The sequence below is a fragment of the Pteronotus mesoamericanus genome, unplaced genomic scaffold (assembly GCF_021234165.1).
Source record: "Pteronotus mesoamericanus isolate MK-2021 breed Mesoamerican mustached bat unplaced genomic scaffold, CSHL_Meso_final contig_349, whole genome shotgun sequence".
In the NCBI taxonomy this organism is placed as follows: Eukaryota; Metazoa; Chordata; class Mammalia; order Chiroptera; family Mormoopidae; genus Pteronotus; species Pteronotus mesoamericanus.
Window position 1 is genome coordinate 32159 of NW_026555138.1, and position 13444 is coordinate 45602.

General features: G+C 68.2%; 2 protein-coding genes across 4 annotated transcripts; both read left to right on the forward strand.

The window, feature by feature from the left end:
• The first annotated feature begins 102 nt into the window (after nucleotides 1–102).
• On the forward strand, nucleotides 103–3021 carry CEND1 (cell cycle exit and neuronal differentiation 1). 2 transcript variants are annotated; one of them, XM_054576818.1, is made up of 2 exons: nucleotides 103–171; nucleotides 1446–3021. In XM_054576818.1, the coding sequence occupies exon 2, from the start codon at nucleotides 1541–1543 to the stop codon at nucleotides 1988–1990; it is 450 nt and encodes a 149-aa protein (XP_054432793.1). In that variant the 5' UTR covers nucleotides 103–171; nucleotides 1446–1540; the 3' UTR covers nucleotides 1991–3021. The 2 variants fall into 2 exon arrangements, with proteins under 2 accessions (XP_054432793.1, XP_054432794.1); XM_054576819.1 differs by lacking the exon at nucleotides 103–171 and adding an exon at nucleotides 754–886.
• A 4766-nt stretch (nucleotides 3022–7787) lies between these two features.
• GATD1 (glutamine amidotransferase class 1 domain containing 1) lies at nucleotides 7788–13382 on the forward strand. Of its 2 annotated transcripts, XM_054576816.1 has the most exons (8): nucleotides 7788–7871; nucleotides 9458–9534; nucleotides 10081–10186; nucleotides 10478–10585; nucleotides 11550–11644; nucleotides 12287–12380; nucleotides 12626–12737; nucleotides 12867–13382. In XM_054576816.1, exons 1-8 carry the CDS (start codon nucleotides 7808–7810, stop codon nucleotides 12871–12873), a joined length of 663 nt encoding a protein of 220 aa, XP_054432791.1. In that variant the 5' UTR covers nucleotides 7788–7807; the 3' UTR covers nucleotides 12874–13382. The 2 variants fall into 2 exon arrangements, with proteins under 2 accessions (XP_054432791.1, XP_054432792.1); XM_054576817.1 differs by lacking the exon at nucleotides 12867–13382 and having other exon boundaries at nucleotides 12626–12741.
• Nucleotides 13383–13444: the final 62 nt, after the last annotated feature.

Here is a 13444-nt window from a genome sequence, read left to right on the forward strand (position 1 = left end):
GCAGGAGGGAGGCGGAGCCTGCGCCGCTGCGGCCCCGCCCCCAGTGCCCGCGCCGACGCACTGCATTGTGGGAAACTCCCGGTCTCGCATCTGCAGCCGCCGCCCGCCGCTCGCCGCCGCGACCCCGCGGAGAGCGCCGAGCGCCGAGCTGGGAGCGCCAGGAGCAGCAGCGTAAGGCGGCCGGGGCTCCTCGGCTTGGGGCCGGGGCGGGATGGGGGCGCTGGGGCCCGCGGGGCGCAGCGGCAGTTCCCCAACTTGAAGGTCATCACTCGCCGGGTACAGCGGCCCCGAGGCGGGCGAAGGGGCAGCCGGGTGACGTCAGTGCGAGCCAAAAATAACCGAGGGCGGGCGGGGGAAGCAGACCACCTGCCCTTTGCGAACTTGACCCCCAGCAGCCGGGTGCCCCTCAAGAACGACCGGGGGAGGGGCTGCTGGAGCTCCCTGGGAAGTGGAGCAGCGGCCCGGCCCTCCCTGGGACATCCCCGTCGTGCTGTGACCTTCAGGCGACCTTCGGTGTGGTTAGAGTCCCTGGGCCCGGTAGGGAACCTGGGCGACCATGGCCTCCCCCTCTGGGGGCTCTGCGGGTCGGGGATTTCCCATCCTCCAGGGGCGAGGCAGACAGGTGGCGCCTAGGCCTGCAGGGAGCGCGGGTTCAGGCCGAGGGGGGCTGGGTGCCCGTTGCGCCCTCCGTCGCCCCAGTCGAGACGTTAAGGATGGGGCCAGGCCTTTCCTTCAGCCCGGACCCCCACCCTCCGCCTGGCCCAGATGCGGAGGCTGATTGACAAGGCAGTGCCCACCCGAGGCTAACTCCAGGGGGCCCCTCTGCCCGCAGAGGCAGGTGCAGCCTCTGGCTTGGGAAGGACGCCTTGCCCTTGAGCTGGAGCAGGTGAGGCCGGCGTGGGGGGGGGGGTGCCAGGGCAGACGCCGGGCCAGGGAGCACAGGCCCGTCACCGCCCTCCTGGCTTCTCCAGCCTCCTCGGGACATGTCTCGGTGCTTCGCATCCAGGGCCTGGGGCCGTGGGCCCACTCCTGCCCTGCGGGCACCGAAGAGTCCAGTTCCAGGTTCCCTCCCTGCCCTGCCCCTGCCTTGGACCCAGCCCCTCGGAGAAGGACACACAGCCGGCTCTGCCCTGGCCCACGCGGCTGCTGTCCGTCTCCCCCGACCGCACACTCTTCTCCGGCCTTGTCACGGACACAGCATGTGTGGAGAGAGGACTGTTTTACAGAAAAGGAAGCTGGCCCTGGCCGGTCTCATCCGCTTCCACCCGCCCACGGGGAGCCCACGGCCCCTGCCTGTGTGGCTGGGGGCTTCTCAGGGAGTAGTTGTGGGCGCGAGTGGAGGCTGGGCCCTCGAAGAGGAGGACCCTGAGCAGAGGACTGGGCGGTGACTCGGCAGGGACCGGCAGTGGGGGCGGGATGGGAGCGCCTCCTTGTGTCTCCCCCAGGTCCATGTAATGCGCAGGGCTGAGCTGTACTGAGCCGCCGCGGTCCAGCCACCTGCCTGTCCGCACGCCCCGTGCAGCCTGCCGGCACGGCCGCCATGGAATCCAGGGGCAAGTCGGCCAGCAGCCCCAAGCCCGACACCAAGGTAGCTCCGGCTGCTGCCGAGGTCAGAGGACCCCCGACGGCAGACGGGAAAGCCCCCTCGGCCAAGCCCGGGAAGAAGGAGGCCCAAGTGGAGAAGCAGGAGCCGCCAGTGGCCCCCACCCCACCCCCTGCCAAGAAGACCCCGGCCAAGGCGGACCCGGCCCTTCTCAACAACCACAGCAACCTGAAGCCGGCCCCCACGGCCCCCAGCGGCCCCCATGCAGCCCCCGAGCCCAAGGGCCCTGGAGATGGGGCTGAGGAGGACCAGGCCCCCGGTGGGGGCCCCGGGGGCCGAGGTCCCTGCCCCTTCGAGAACTTGACCCCCCTGCTGCTGGCTGGGGGCGTGGCCGTGGCGGCTGCAGCCCTGATTCTTGGTGTCGTCCTCCTGGTCCGGAAAAAGTGAGGGCTGGTACCGGGCAGAGACCCAGCCGCTCCTGTACAGTCCTCGGGGACCTCGTGCATGCGAATTCACACACAGCTAGCTCTCCCCTCCTCTGTAAGAAATACACGTACCCATGCCCCACAGGCCCGCAGAGGGAGGGGTGGACAAGCCCCCTTGGCTGGCCCTCACGCTTCCCCCCAACCTCCCAGGCAGAAGGAGCCCAGGTCCCAGGGTCACCAAGCAGCACGGGGGGGAGCTGTGACATGGGGCGGAGGGCCCAGGGCCCAGGCGCCCGGGGGCCGTGGGCAGGGCGGACCCTGAGGGTGACCCGACCGTGGACAGCACCCGCCGCGCCAGCCTGTCTCGAGGGTCCCCGGTGGTCCTGCGGGCTTCCTGGCAGCAGCTTCCCAATGGGCCCCCAGGGCAGGAGCAAGCCCCAGGCTGACAGGGGTCCAGCCGTGGGGGGACATTAAAGGGTGTGGCTATTTCACTGTCCCCTCTTCTGCTCTTTGGTTGCAGCTGGGGGGCGAGGGTCGATCTGGGTGGGCCCTGCCGTGGGGCTGCCCTGAGGCCGCCACACGGCCCCCGCCTGCCCCTCCGCCCCTGCTGGGCAGACAGAGAGCCCCAAGGCCAGTCTTGGGAGGGGTTCCCACGGTTCCTCTTCCAGCTTGTGTCCGAGGGGAGCTCCGGAGGCTGGGGCAGCTGAGAGCCAGGCGTGGGCGTGGGGTGGGGGTGCGTGGGTAGCAAGGGCCTGCCCTGCCGCTGCGCCTGCCTAGCCTCATGAAGCCCCTGGAGATGCCTCTCCTGCCTCACCCAGTGTCTTCTGAGTCCAACAAGCGTATAAATGCAATAACAGGTAGAGTAGAACCACGTGGTGACTGTCACCCAGGGCCACTGCCCGCGGTGCCCACAGGGACAGCGCTCCGGAACACCCGGTCCCAGCATGGCCCTCGGCGCAGTGGCGGTGGGCAGGCTCTGGGGGTGCCGTTGGGCACGGTGGGAGCCTGACACGCCCTTGCCCGGCCAGCCGGCCACGGGCGCCCGGGGCCCAAGTGGCGCCCGAGTCTACAATAAACTCTTGTCTAAAGGCTGGGCTGGCGTCCTCACCTGCTCACGGCTGCGGGAGCCAAGGGCCTCCGCCAGGGTGGGGGATCACATGCACACCCACCCCCCACCCCGGCTTCCGGGGAAGGGTTCTCATGGGCCTCCCCGGCTGCTTCCCTGCTCTCGATCCTGGTGACCTCCACTCACTGCCCCTTCCGGGCCTGCCCCATCCCAGGCCGCCGCGGCCAGGCCTTCCCGCTGCCCTGACCCAAGATGGACGCTCCCTGAGACCCAGGCTGCTGGCCACAGTGCACAGGTCCAACTGAGGACATGGGGCGGAGAGGGGCACCTTGTTCCTCAGGCTGGGCTCTCCAGCTAAGGGTGGGGGACAGGGGCCTTCCCACGCCTCTGCAGTGAGCTCCCCCTCCCGGGGATGGGGGGCGCAGAGGAGGCTGCAGCCGGGGGTGGAGAATTTCCTTCTGTCTCCCACCTGCCACCCACCCTGCGCTCACTCTGGCCGGGCCTGCCTGGGAGCCCAGCTGTGGCCAGGCTGTCGGGCACGGGCTTGGGGGCAAAGGCCCACTGGACCCCACAAACTCTGCTCTGGGCGCCCACCCCCCCGCCCCTGGAGAGGACGTAACTGGGTGATGCATCGCCCCCCCGCCGCCCGCCGGCCCTCCCTGGACCCGCCCCACCACAGTGGCGCCCCCATCTCATGCCCAGATAAATTCTGCCCGAACACCCACAACAGACCTGAGCCGGGCCCAGGTCTGCCCCTGCCCTGCGGCGGCCCCCGACCACCGTTGTGCCCACCTGCTCCTGCTGCCCCGAGCCACAGGCCGGAGCCTGACTATCCCCGGGCCTGACATTGCCCGTCCCTCCCGTTGACAGCCCACCTGCTTCCCTCCCCCAGGCTCCAGCGCAGCCACTCAGCCAGGTCAGCATCACTTGCCACCTGCCTGCGGCCCAGGACCCTCTCCCGTTCTCTAGTCAGTACCTGGCGCTTTAAAAGCAAAACGCAAACCCTTCCGCTCTTCGAGGAGACCCGGGGAGGGAGCGGAGGTGACGCTCCACCCACCGCGCCGCCCCCCACCCCCCCATAGCGATTCTCTGCGGAGTGTTGAGGTGGTTTCAGACTTTTTGCCCCTTTGGGCACAGCGGTAACGAAGGTCCTTGGAACACCCTTTGTGCCCTGCGTCTGTGTAGGGGGGTGCTGTGCACCCTTTACAAAGTTTTGTATGTTGCTTTTAGGGAGACAAAAGAAGAGGAGGAGAGAAGAGAGAGGCAGCGATGTGCTTCACTCCTCGGTCACCCATTGTTTGCTCCTCCTCGTAGGTGCCCCGGTCAACTGGCCCAAAGCCTCGGGCTCCTCGATGATGCTCCAACCAACGGAGCCCCTGGCTGGGCCACACACGTTTTCTCACTTAACCTTTTAGATGCTCGATGCAGTCACGTGGTGGTGTGACCTCGTGGCCAGCCGTCCTCTCCAGACCTCTTCATCTTACAAAGTGACGCTTTGCCGCGGGATGCACCCTCCCAGCCCCCGCCCTCCTGCCCATCACGAGTGGAATCCCACGGGACTGGCCCCGCGGGAGCGTGACTTCGCGCGGCACGGTGTCCTGGGGCTGTCTCGCCCATGTGGTAGTGGGCGCCAGGGCGTCCTGCCTTGCCAAGGCTCAATAACCCTCCAGTGGGTGAGGCCCACATTCCAGGGGCCCACCCTCTGTCCACGGACACGTGGGCGGCTCCCACCTCTGCGCCGCGGTGACTGGGGCTGCTGTGGACGTGGGGGCGCAGGTCAGCTCAAGCCTCTGCTCGCACGTGTCTCACGCACACACTCGCCGGTGGGGCTGCGCCGTGTGTGCCGGCCTTTGCTGCCCGTCTGGTGCCTGGGGATCAGCCACGAGGGTGCCGCTGCACTCGCCCTGCGGACGGCGCGTGGCGTGAAGCACACGGGGTCCTGCCAGTCTGCGTGGGGACGGCACCAGCCCCCGCTTTTCTCCTTCGCCCTGACCTGGCCTGCTCCTCCTCACGGGGGTCTGGGCCACCGGGGTTTCGCCTTCTGGGATCTTTCCTGCCAGCACCATTTGTCTGTTTTTCTTGGAAGAAGCGGCTGCCTCTTGCTCATTTGTAGGATTCCTTTCTGTGTTTTGCACACTAAGCTGTTGTTATTCCTTGCAAACACTGTCACCCCGTGGCTGGCTCGCCTTCCGCTGTGTGTCCTGAGGACAGAGGTCCTGGAACCGAGTTTGTCACGTCCAGCTCTGTTCCCTGTGCCACGGGAGCTTGTGGAGGCTCGGTCGGGAGGACGTCCTCAACCAGTGTTCGTCATTTGCTCACATTAAGGCTTGTGATCCATCGGGACGTCAGGTGTCATATGTGGAGATCAGTTACTTCCCTTCCCCCGGCAGAGCTGCTGGTCCAGCCTCAGGACGTGGACAATCCCCACAAGGTCACGCTGTGCCATCGTTTTGTAACGACCTCATTTCTTTCTAATTTCCTGTACACCCAGGTGCTGGCGTCTCCTCGCGGGCATGTTCCGATCAGCAAGCTGAGGCCCTGGGCCTGGAGGCCCAGCCTGTTCCACTGACTCCCTCAACTTGAGCAACGGGGGAAGGCCTCCGGTGTGAAAAAATCTCAGGGACACCCAAGCCTCCTTTAAATTACTTTTACTACAGGATTTTTTTTTTTTTTTTTTTTGAGAGAGGGGAATAGAGGGAGAAAGAGGAAGAGAAACATCCATGTGTGGTAGCCTCTCGCGCCCCCTACTGGGGATCTGGCGCACAACCCAGGCCTGTGCCCCAACTGGGAATCGAACCGGCGACCCTTTGGTTTGCAGGCCGGTGCTCAGTCCCCTGAGCCACACCAGTCAGGGCTACAGGACAACTTTTAATGTCTGAACAAACCACCAGATACAAAAAGGTTCAGGGTATGAAAAGCGCACACTGTAAATGGGGGCAGGCCCCCAGGGACGCTACCCAAGGGCAGCCCCGCTCACGCCCAGCAGGGCTCCCCGTGGAATCCCCAGAGACCTCTACTCCCAGCCTTTGCATTCTGAGCACCAGCGTCTTAGGCCCCTGTCCCCACGTTGCTGTCATGTCACAGGCGGGCTCTGCAGGGCATTGCTGTCCTGTACAGGGATGAAGAGAGTGCATGTGTGGGGGCCGCTCTGTTTTCCTCTCGGGCACCCTTCCTGCCCCCGAGAGTGTGCCACTCCTCTTTGGGGACCCCACCCTGGAGTGCACTACTGGCATGTCTGGGGGATGGGGCTGGCCAATGTTTTGGGACCCCGCGGTCCTCCAGCTACACCCACGAGCTGGCGATGCTTCAGGGCCTCTCCTCCCCTTGGAGCAGAGGTGGCGGGTGACTCACTGCTCCAGACCCTCATCCTGGCTGCCAGGCCAGAGCTCTCTGACTCCCTGAATCCCAGTGACTGGCTATGGTGCCCTTGGACCCCTCTGTACGGTGTCTTTGGCCAGGTGAGTTCCAGAAAGGTGGGCATCACCAGGGAAGGGGTGACTGAGACTGGAGGTCCCGTAGCCTAGAGTGCCACGCAGGACTGCACCGTCACAGGCCTGTCCGCCCTGGGCGCTGGCGGCACAGCAAGGATGCCGACCTGGGTGGCGTCCTGTGCACACAGGACGCACAGACCAAGGACGCCGCCCACACAGGAGACCTGGACCCAGGCACCAGCTCCCTGGCTCCCCGCACGACCCCAGGTGCACAGGAGGGCATAGGCGCATTACTGCTGGCCCGGCTTCCTCCTCCACCCACTTCCCTGGAGACAGAGAAAGTACCTAACAAGGCCCCACATGGGAGGAGGCAGGCTGCTGGAGACCCAGAGCTGTCCCGGCAGGAGGCCTTGCACCTGTGGCTCAGCCAGCTCTGGTGCCCTAGGGACACCCCGGGGCGCTGCGGGTGGGGCTGGGCCAGCAGAGGTACCGGTGGACATCTCCAGCCCCTGGGTCTTCCTTACACCGATGAACTTGCGCGGTGGGGAGGCAGTCCCTCCCCAGACGCAGAAAGCTCTCCCCAACGCTAGGCCCAGCCTGTGGTCTGCCCTCAGGCCTGCTGGTCTCCACCCATCCAACACAGGCACCAGGTTCCCACCTGTCACCTGTCCCGATGCCCCGCCAGTGCCAGGGGTCCCCAGCTGCTGCTTCACCCCGTGGAGGGCGAGTCCTGCAGTGGGTGAGGGCAAGGCGCTCCGACTGTGTCAGACGGGGGGGTCAGGGCCCGAGGGAGCGTGGGGCTGAGCTGGACTGCGGGCAGAGCCGGTGCTGCGGGATCAGGGGCACTCAGGGGAGCTGCCTCAGCCTAGACTCACCCACCCTGGCAGCGCCCACCCACGACCGAGGTTTCCCGTCAGCAGAGGCTGGCAGGACCTCAGAGGTGCTTTGAGGCCGCCCCGCCACACTAACAGCAGGGGCGCCTGCAGGGGGACTGCGGGGGCCACGGAGCTGGGCGGCCCTTCCTTCCAGCCTCGGCGCCCGGAGAGCGCCGCCAACCACTGCCGGCTGCCCCGGGGACAGCCTCCGATGAAACCGCTTCCGATGCGGCCCCGCGGCCCCGCGGCCGGGCTCAGAGCTCCCCGTAGCCCCTCCGGGGCCACCTGCTGAACGCGTTGGGGGACGCCGGGACGGAGCTGGGCTAGCTGCTGGACTGCGCATGCGCCCAGCGCAGCTCCCGGCCCCACCCCCGGCCGCCGCGGCACGTGATCGGCGTCTCCCCGGCGAGGCACGCAAGTACGCCCGCTCCGCGCAGGCGCAGTCCGCGCCGACTGCAGTGGAGTCCATGGCGTCCGAACGCATCTCGAGCCGACCGGCCTGCCTCCTCGTGGCCAGCGGCGCCGCGGAGGGTGAGACTCGCGTGGAGGAGGCACGGCGGGAGCCGGCGGCGCGGGAGAGGCAAACGCCCCCGTGCCGGGGGTCCCTCCCTCAGGGACAGGACTGGGGAGTCCGGGGCGCCGTGAGGGGCAGTGGGTGTCCCGGGACGTGGGGCGCCGGCAGGCCTGCGGCCAGATAACCTTGGCGCTGGCACACACCGAGGAGGACGAGGGGCTGGAGAGGGACTGTCCTGGGGGCGGGGAGCTGTGCAGGCGTAGAGGACCCCTCGCTCCTGCCCGGTGGTAAAGGGCCCGGAGAGGCGGGCGTGGCTCTCATGGGGTCCGGTGTTGCGAGCGTCGGCTCTCGCTCCAGGCCTACGGGTGCTGAGAGCCGGCAGGGAGGCTGTGAGCAGAGAAGGGCACCTGGTGCTGTTCTGAGCACTTCCAGATGCTTCCCCGTCCCGGAGGAAAGTGATGAGCCGAAGGCCACATGGGGGCAGGTGGGGGACCAGGGCTGGGACCCGGGCTCTATCTGTGGAGCCTGCTCTGCTCGACTTCTCTGTTTGCCCAAGTGGGACAGGGAGACAGGACTGCGGGTCCTGGGGTCACAGTGTGCTGAGCCCAGGGGCCCTGAGGCCCGTGTGCCCAGAGTGCGGGCGGGAGGGGCCAGCCAGGGTCGACCCCCACCCCCACGGGGAGTACAGGGGCGGGAGGAGCCATTGAGAGCGGGGTTCAGCCCAGGGGAGGCAGGGAGGGGGTTACCTCCGAAGGTGGCTGTTGGAGCGGGATAAGGGGAAGGGTCGCACCAGCTTGGCTGTGCCGCGAGCACGGGATGTCGAGGAGGTGGGGGAGGGGTGCCGCTCTGGAGCGACCTCTGGGCTCCGAGGGCAGGATACCCCGGCTGCAGGGCACCCCTGGGCCCTGCATCATCCCTTCAGGGGCCCTAGGATGAAGTAGGTGGTGGTTGGGGTGCAGGAGCGAGGATGTAAGGACCTGGGAAGGCAGCTGCCCGCAGGGACCAGGGCCTGATTCCGAAAGACAGTCTTTGTTCAGTACGTGAACTTCTTACAAAGTACACGTGTTTGTGTTAATTTGTGAGCGTGAACAAGATAGAAAGAAGGTTCAGGGTTTGAGTCCCAGGGTCAAAGTGAAGGTGGAGCGACGTGGATCCCGCCTCTTTGGAAGTGGATGTCCCCCCGGGACAGCAGCCCCTCGCAGCTGCCCTTCCCGCCTGGGTGTCGGCAGGAGAGGGCGGGGAGCCCTGCGGGGGTGTCCTGGCCCATGGGGAGCGGGGGATGCCCCCCTTCCTGTGACAGGAGCCATGACCCAGCCCCCGCAGGGCGGTCGGGGGCTGCGCTCCCTGTCAGACTTGGCGGGAATGGGGCCCCTCCCGTCCCCGGCCTGATGGGGGCGCTCCGTCCCCACCGACTGCGCCAGCAGACGAGCTGCCTGTGAGGGGTCCGCACTCCCGGGCTGGCCTTCTGGGAAGGCCTCCCGGGCAGGCTAGGGAGAAAGCCCCTGCGGAGACGGGGGGCTGGCAGGGCCCGGGGAGCGGGGGGCAGCCTCCTCGGCAGGAGGGGCTGTCCGCCCGGCGCCCACCCCGCGTGCCTTCCTCGCAGGAGTGTCGGCCCAGTCGTTCCTCCACTGCTTCACGCTGGCCAGCGCCGCCTTCAACCTGCAGGTGGCCACCCCTGGGGTGAGTCCAGCGCCCTCTCCCACCTCTCCTTTGGGGGCGAGGCCAGGGGCCTGCTGTCCCCGAGGCTGCTGTGACCCCGAGGGACCTGGCTTGGGCTGAGGGGCCAGGACTGCGTTGGCCTCGTCAAGCCCTGGCCCCGCCCGTGGCCAGGGAGACCTGGTCCTTGTGGTCAGTGTCTGTGCAAGACCGCAAGGAAGGCGCAGACTTCCTGCCAGGAGGCTTCGCAACCCTCTGATGGCCCAGGGCCCCGGGAGCCACAGCACTGATGCGGTTTTGTCATTTTGAATGTTTCCAGTGTCGCCCCTGGGGTGGGTGGGACAGTTGCTCCCGTTCTATAGGTGGGAGACTGAGGGCCAGCCAGGGGGCTGGGCGTTGAGATGGATGGAGCTTAGGGTGTGTTGAGCCCTAGTGAGGGGGCTGGGCTGTTGGGTACCTTTGACCCCAAGGGGCTGCTGTCGGTCCCGGGCCCCCATCAGAGCTTCCGAGCACCCCTGCGAGCCAGCAGGGGGGTGTCCTGGCTGACCTTTGGCCTCGGGGCTCTGGCAGGGGAAGACCATGGAATTCGTGGATGTGAACGAGAGCAATGCGCGCTGGGTGCAGGACTTCCGCCTCAAGGCCTACGCCAGCCCCGCCAAGCTCGAGTCCATCGACGGTGAGGGCCCGAGACCTTGGAGGGTGGGGTGTGTGGGGTTTTAGGTGGGTTTATGGCCCCACAGAGCCCCCCATCCCCTGCTCCCGGAGCTTCCTGGGCTCGCTGCCAAGTGCTGTGACTGTCTGGGGCCACCACCTGAACCCAGAGCCACCCAGCTCCTCCTGGGGGGAGAGGTGGCAGGTGCTCAGAGACACGGGAGGGTGCACGCGCTCCGGGGGCCTTGGCTGGGAAAGGGACAGGGCATCTGGCGTCTGGAGCAGAGGGGACTGATGGGCCCGCGGTCTCCCCCAGGTGCCCGCTACCACGCCCTCCTGATCCCCAGCTGCCCCGGTGCCCTGGCCGACCTTGCCAGCAGCGGGTCCCTGGCCCGCATCCTGCAGCACTTCCGCTCGGAGAGCAGTAGGTGGCCCTTGGGGCGGGCATGTGTGCGGGGGAGGCGCCTGCCGTGGGGTATGGGTGGCGGCGGCGGGGATGGGGGGGCGGGTGCAGCGTTCAGGCCTCCGAGTGGGAGACATCGCTCTTCCGATGTAAGGAGCTTTGGTGATTCTGACCCGCTAGTGGGCAGGTTTGCTCGGCTGTCACACCTCCTGTGCTCTCGTCAGCAGCCCTGGGGGCCCTCTGCCTGGCCCCTCACGGGCTGCTGGCTGTGTCCCCTGGGGAGCAGACAGGATGCTGGCATCTTCTGATGGGAACCCTCAGCGTCCCGGCTTGGGGCCGCGGCTGGCGGGGGCTGGGAGAAAGGCCACCCTGTGGGGTCCTGGCCTAGCGCCCGGTCAGCCTCCGGCTACGATGAGTGTGTCTGCTGGGCAGGGCCAGGATGCTCATTAGGGACCAGCAGACAAAAAGCCGGCTCCACACAGCGTCCTTTGTTGGTGAGAACGGGGCCTCCTGTCCCAGCACCGCCGGGACAGGCAGTGATTGTTCCCGGGCAGCTCAGCCGTGGGAACGCACTTGTGCCAGGCAGCCGCCTGGGTGGGAGGCTGGGAGCCAAGGGAGCGCGGCGGGCGCTGGCTCTGGACGGAAGGATGGGGCCCTGCCCCCCGCACTCAGGAGGCGGCAGGTTTCCAGGCGGTGACCGTTGTGCCTGGAAACGGTGGCTGTCAGGGGGAGTCTGACAGCGGCACAGGACACCCTGGGGCGGGGGCCGTGGGGTAGAGGGCGCCGGGTGGGCAAGGGGCCGCTCTGCCCTCATGACTGCTCGCCAGGGCGTGCAGTTTGCGCCGGAAGCCACTGGCTCCGCAGGCCGCCGCTCCCGTGCGTCTGGGGAGGTGGGGCAGGGGCCTGCAGGAGGCCGGCCCCGGGGCCGTGGGGGGACCAGGCTGGCGCCCAGGACCCCAGGCTCTGTCTCGTCTGCTGCTTTCAGAGCCCATCTGCGCGGTTGGCCACGGTGTTGCCGCCTTGTGCTGTGCCACCACTGAGGACAGGTCCTGGGTGTTCCAGGGCTACAGCGTGACAGGGGTGAGTGCAGCCCTGGGGCCCCAGGCAGCTGTCAGGCCTGGGGCACGGGGACACCAGGGTCCCCGCGGGGCCCACGGTCACGGCTGGCTGGGGTGACACTCCGTTGTCCAGATGGCACTAGGCTGGCAGCGTCTGCTGTCCCGTCACTCCCCTCCCTGCTGAAGTCCTGGGAGGCCCGTTTGGGCTGCGGGGGAGGACAGAGACCACCTGTGCACGAGCCGGCTGTGCACGGGGGAGGGGGAAGAGCCGGCCATGTCCAGCAGGCACGGGCTGGGGGCTGCGGCTGGCAGGGGCTGGCCCGGGGGGCCCGCGTGGCGAGGACCGGGCCCCGGCTGCCGGGGGCTGAACAGGGAGGCCTGGTCTGGGGCCCAGGCCCAAGAGAGGGCGGCTCAGTGGAGGAGCATCGTGGCTCCTCGGAGCTCCTGCAGCCGCGATCCCACCCCCAGGCCATATGGCTCTGCAGCCAACCCCGGCCCCTCCACCACTGAGGGGTTCGGCGTGCTCTGGCCCCTCTCGTGCCTCGATGCTGGAGCAGAGGTGACCGCCAGCCCCCCCCCCCCGCATGGGGCTGGCCGCCCTGGGGGCCCCAAGGTGGGCCGAGGCCCCGACCGGCTGGGCCCGCCTGACACGAGGCCCCTGCAGCCCTCCGTGTGCGAGCTCGTCAGGGCACCCGGCTTCGCCCGCCTGCCTCTGGTCGTGGAGGACTTCGTGAAGGACGCAGGCGCCTGCTTCAGTGGTGAGCTGGGCGGGCACCGCCGGGTGGCGGGTGGGGCCGCACGGGCCAAGCCGGCCTCCCGGGGCTGAGCACCCACAGGCCGGGGGGGCCAGCCGGTCTGGAAGCCTGGCAGGCTGACCCCCCCAGCTGACCCCCCTGCTGACCAGAGTCCCTGGGAGCTCACAACCCCGGCGGGGGGCGGGCGTGTCTGGGGCCGTGCCCTTGTGTGGCATTGCCTGAGGCTGTGTCCGTGGGGTGTCCTGTAGCCAGCGAGCCCGACGCAGTACATGTCGTGCTGGACCGCCACCTTGTCACCGGCCAGAACGCGAACTCCACCGTCCCTGCCGTGCAGAGCCTGCTGATTCTCTGCGGCAGCCGGTGAGGGGCCTGGGCGAGGGGCCTGGGCGGCGGGTGGGCTCCTGGCTGGGACCGGCCCCTGTGCTGGGCCGCGTTCCCGGGGACGGACGGTGCCCGCGCCTGAGCCCTGACCTGGAGTCCCTCCTGCAGGAAGTGACACGCGGTTGCCCACTGGGCCACCTCCCTGCCAGTGGATGCCACCACCCGCAGACGGCCCAGGTGTTCCCAGAGGCCGCCAGACGCTGCAGGCCTTCAGGGACCCGGCTCCCGTGCCAGCTCTGGAGAGTGACTCTGAACCCCAGGCAGGCCTCCGGGGGCCAGCGCTGAGGGGCATCCGGGCCGGCGCTGCTGCCCTGGCCACCAGGTGGGGCCCAGGCCCCGTGCGAGCAGTCGCTGGAGCAGTGGCGCCCAGCGAGCCGGCTGCGGGAGTCCCGGGGTGGGGTCGGGGCCCCTCTGCTCTTCCTGGGCGGCCCTGGGCACCCTGGCGGGGGTGAGCGCGTGCCCCGTGGTCTGCAGCCCCGCCCTTCGGGCGCTAGCTGGCCGGTACTGGATCAGCGCTTTTGATTTGGGTCAGAGGTGAAGAGAAAATGAATCTTGTGGTCACAGCTCCTGACCCCAGCTCTGCCCTGATTGGAGCCCTTGCCTCCTGCGTGGTTTCAGGTGTGGCGGTGGCCCCAGGTCAGGCCGGGGCACCGTACCCGATGTCAGGAGAGGCTGCCGGGACTGCA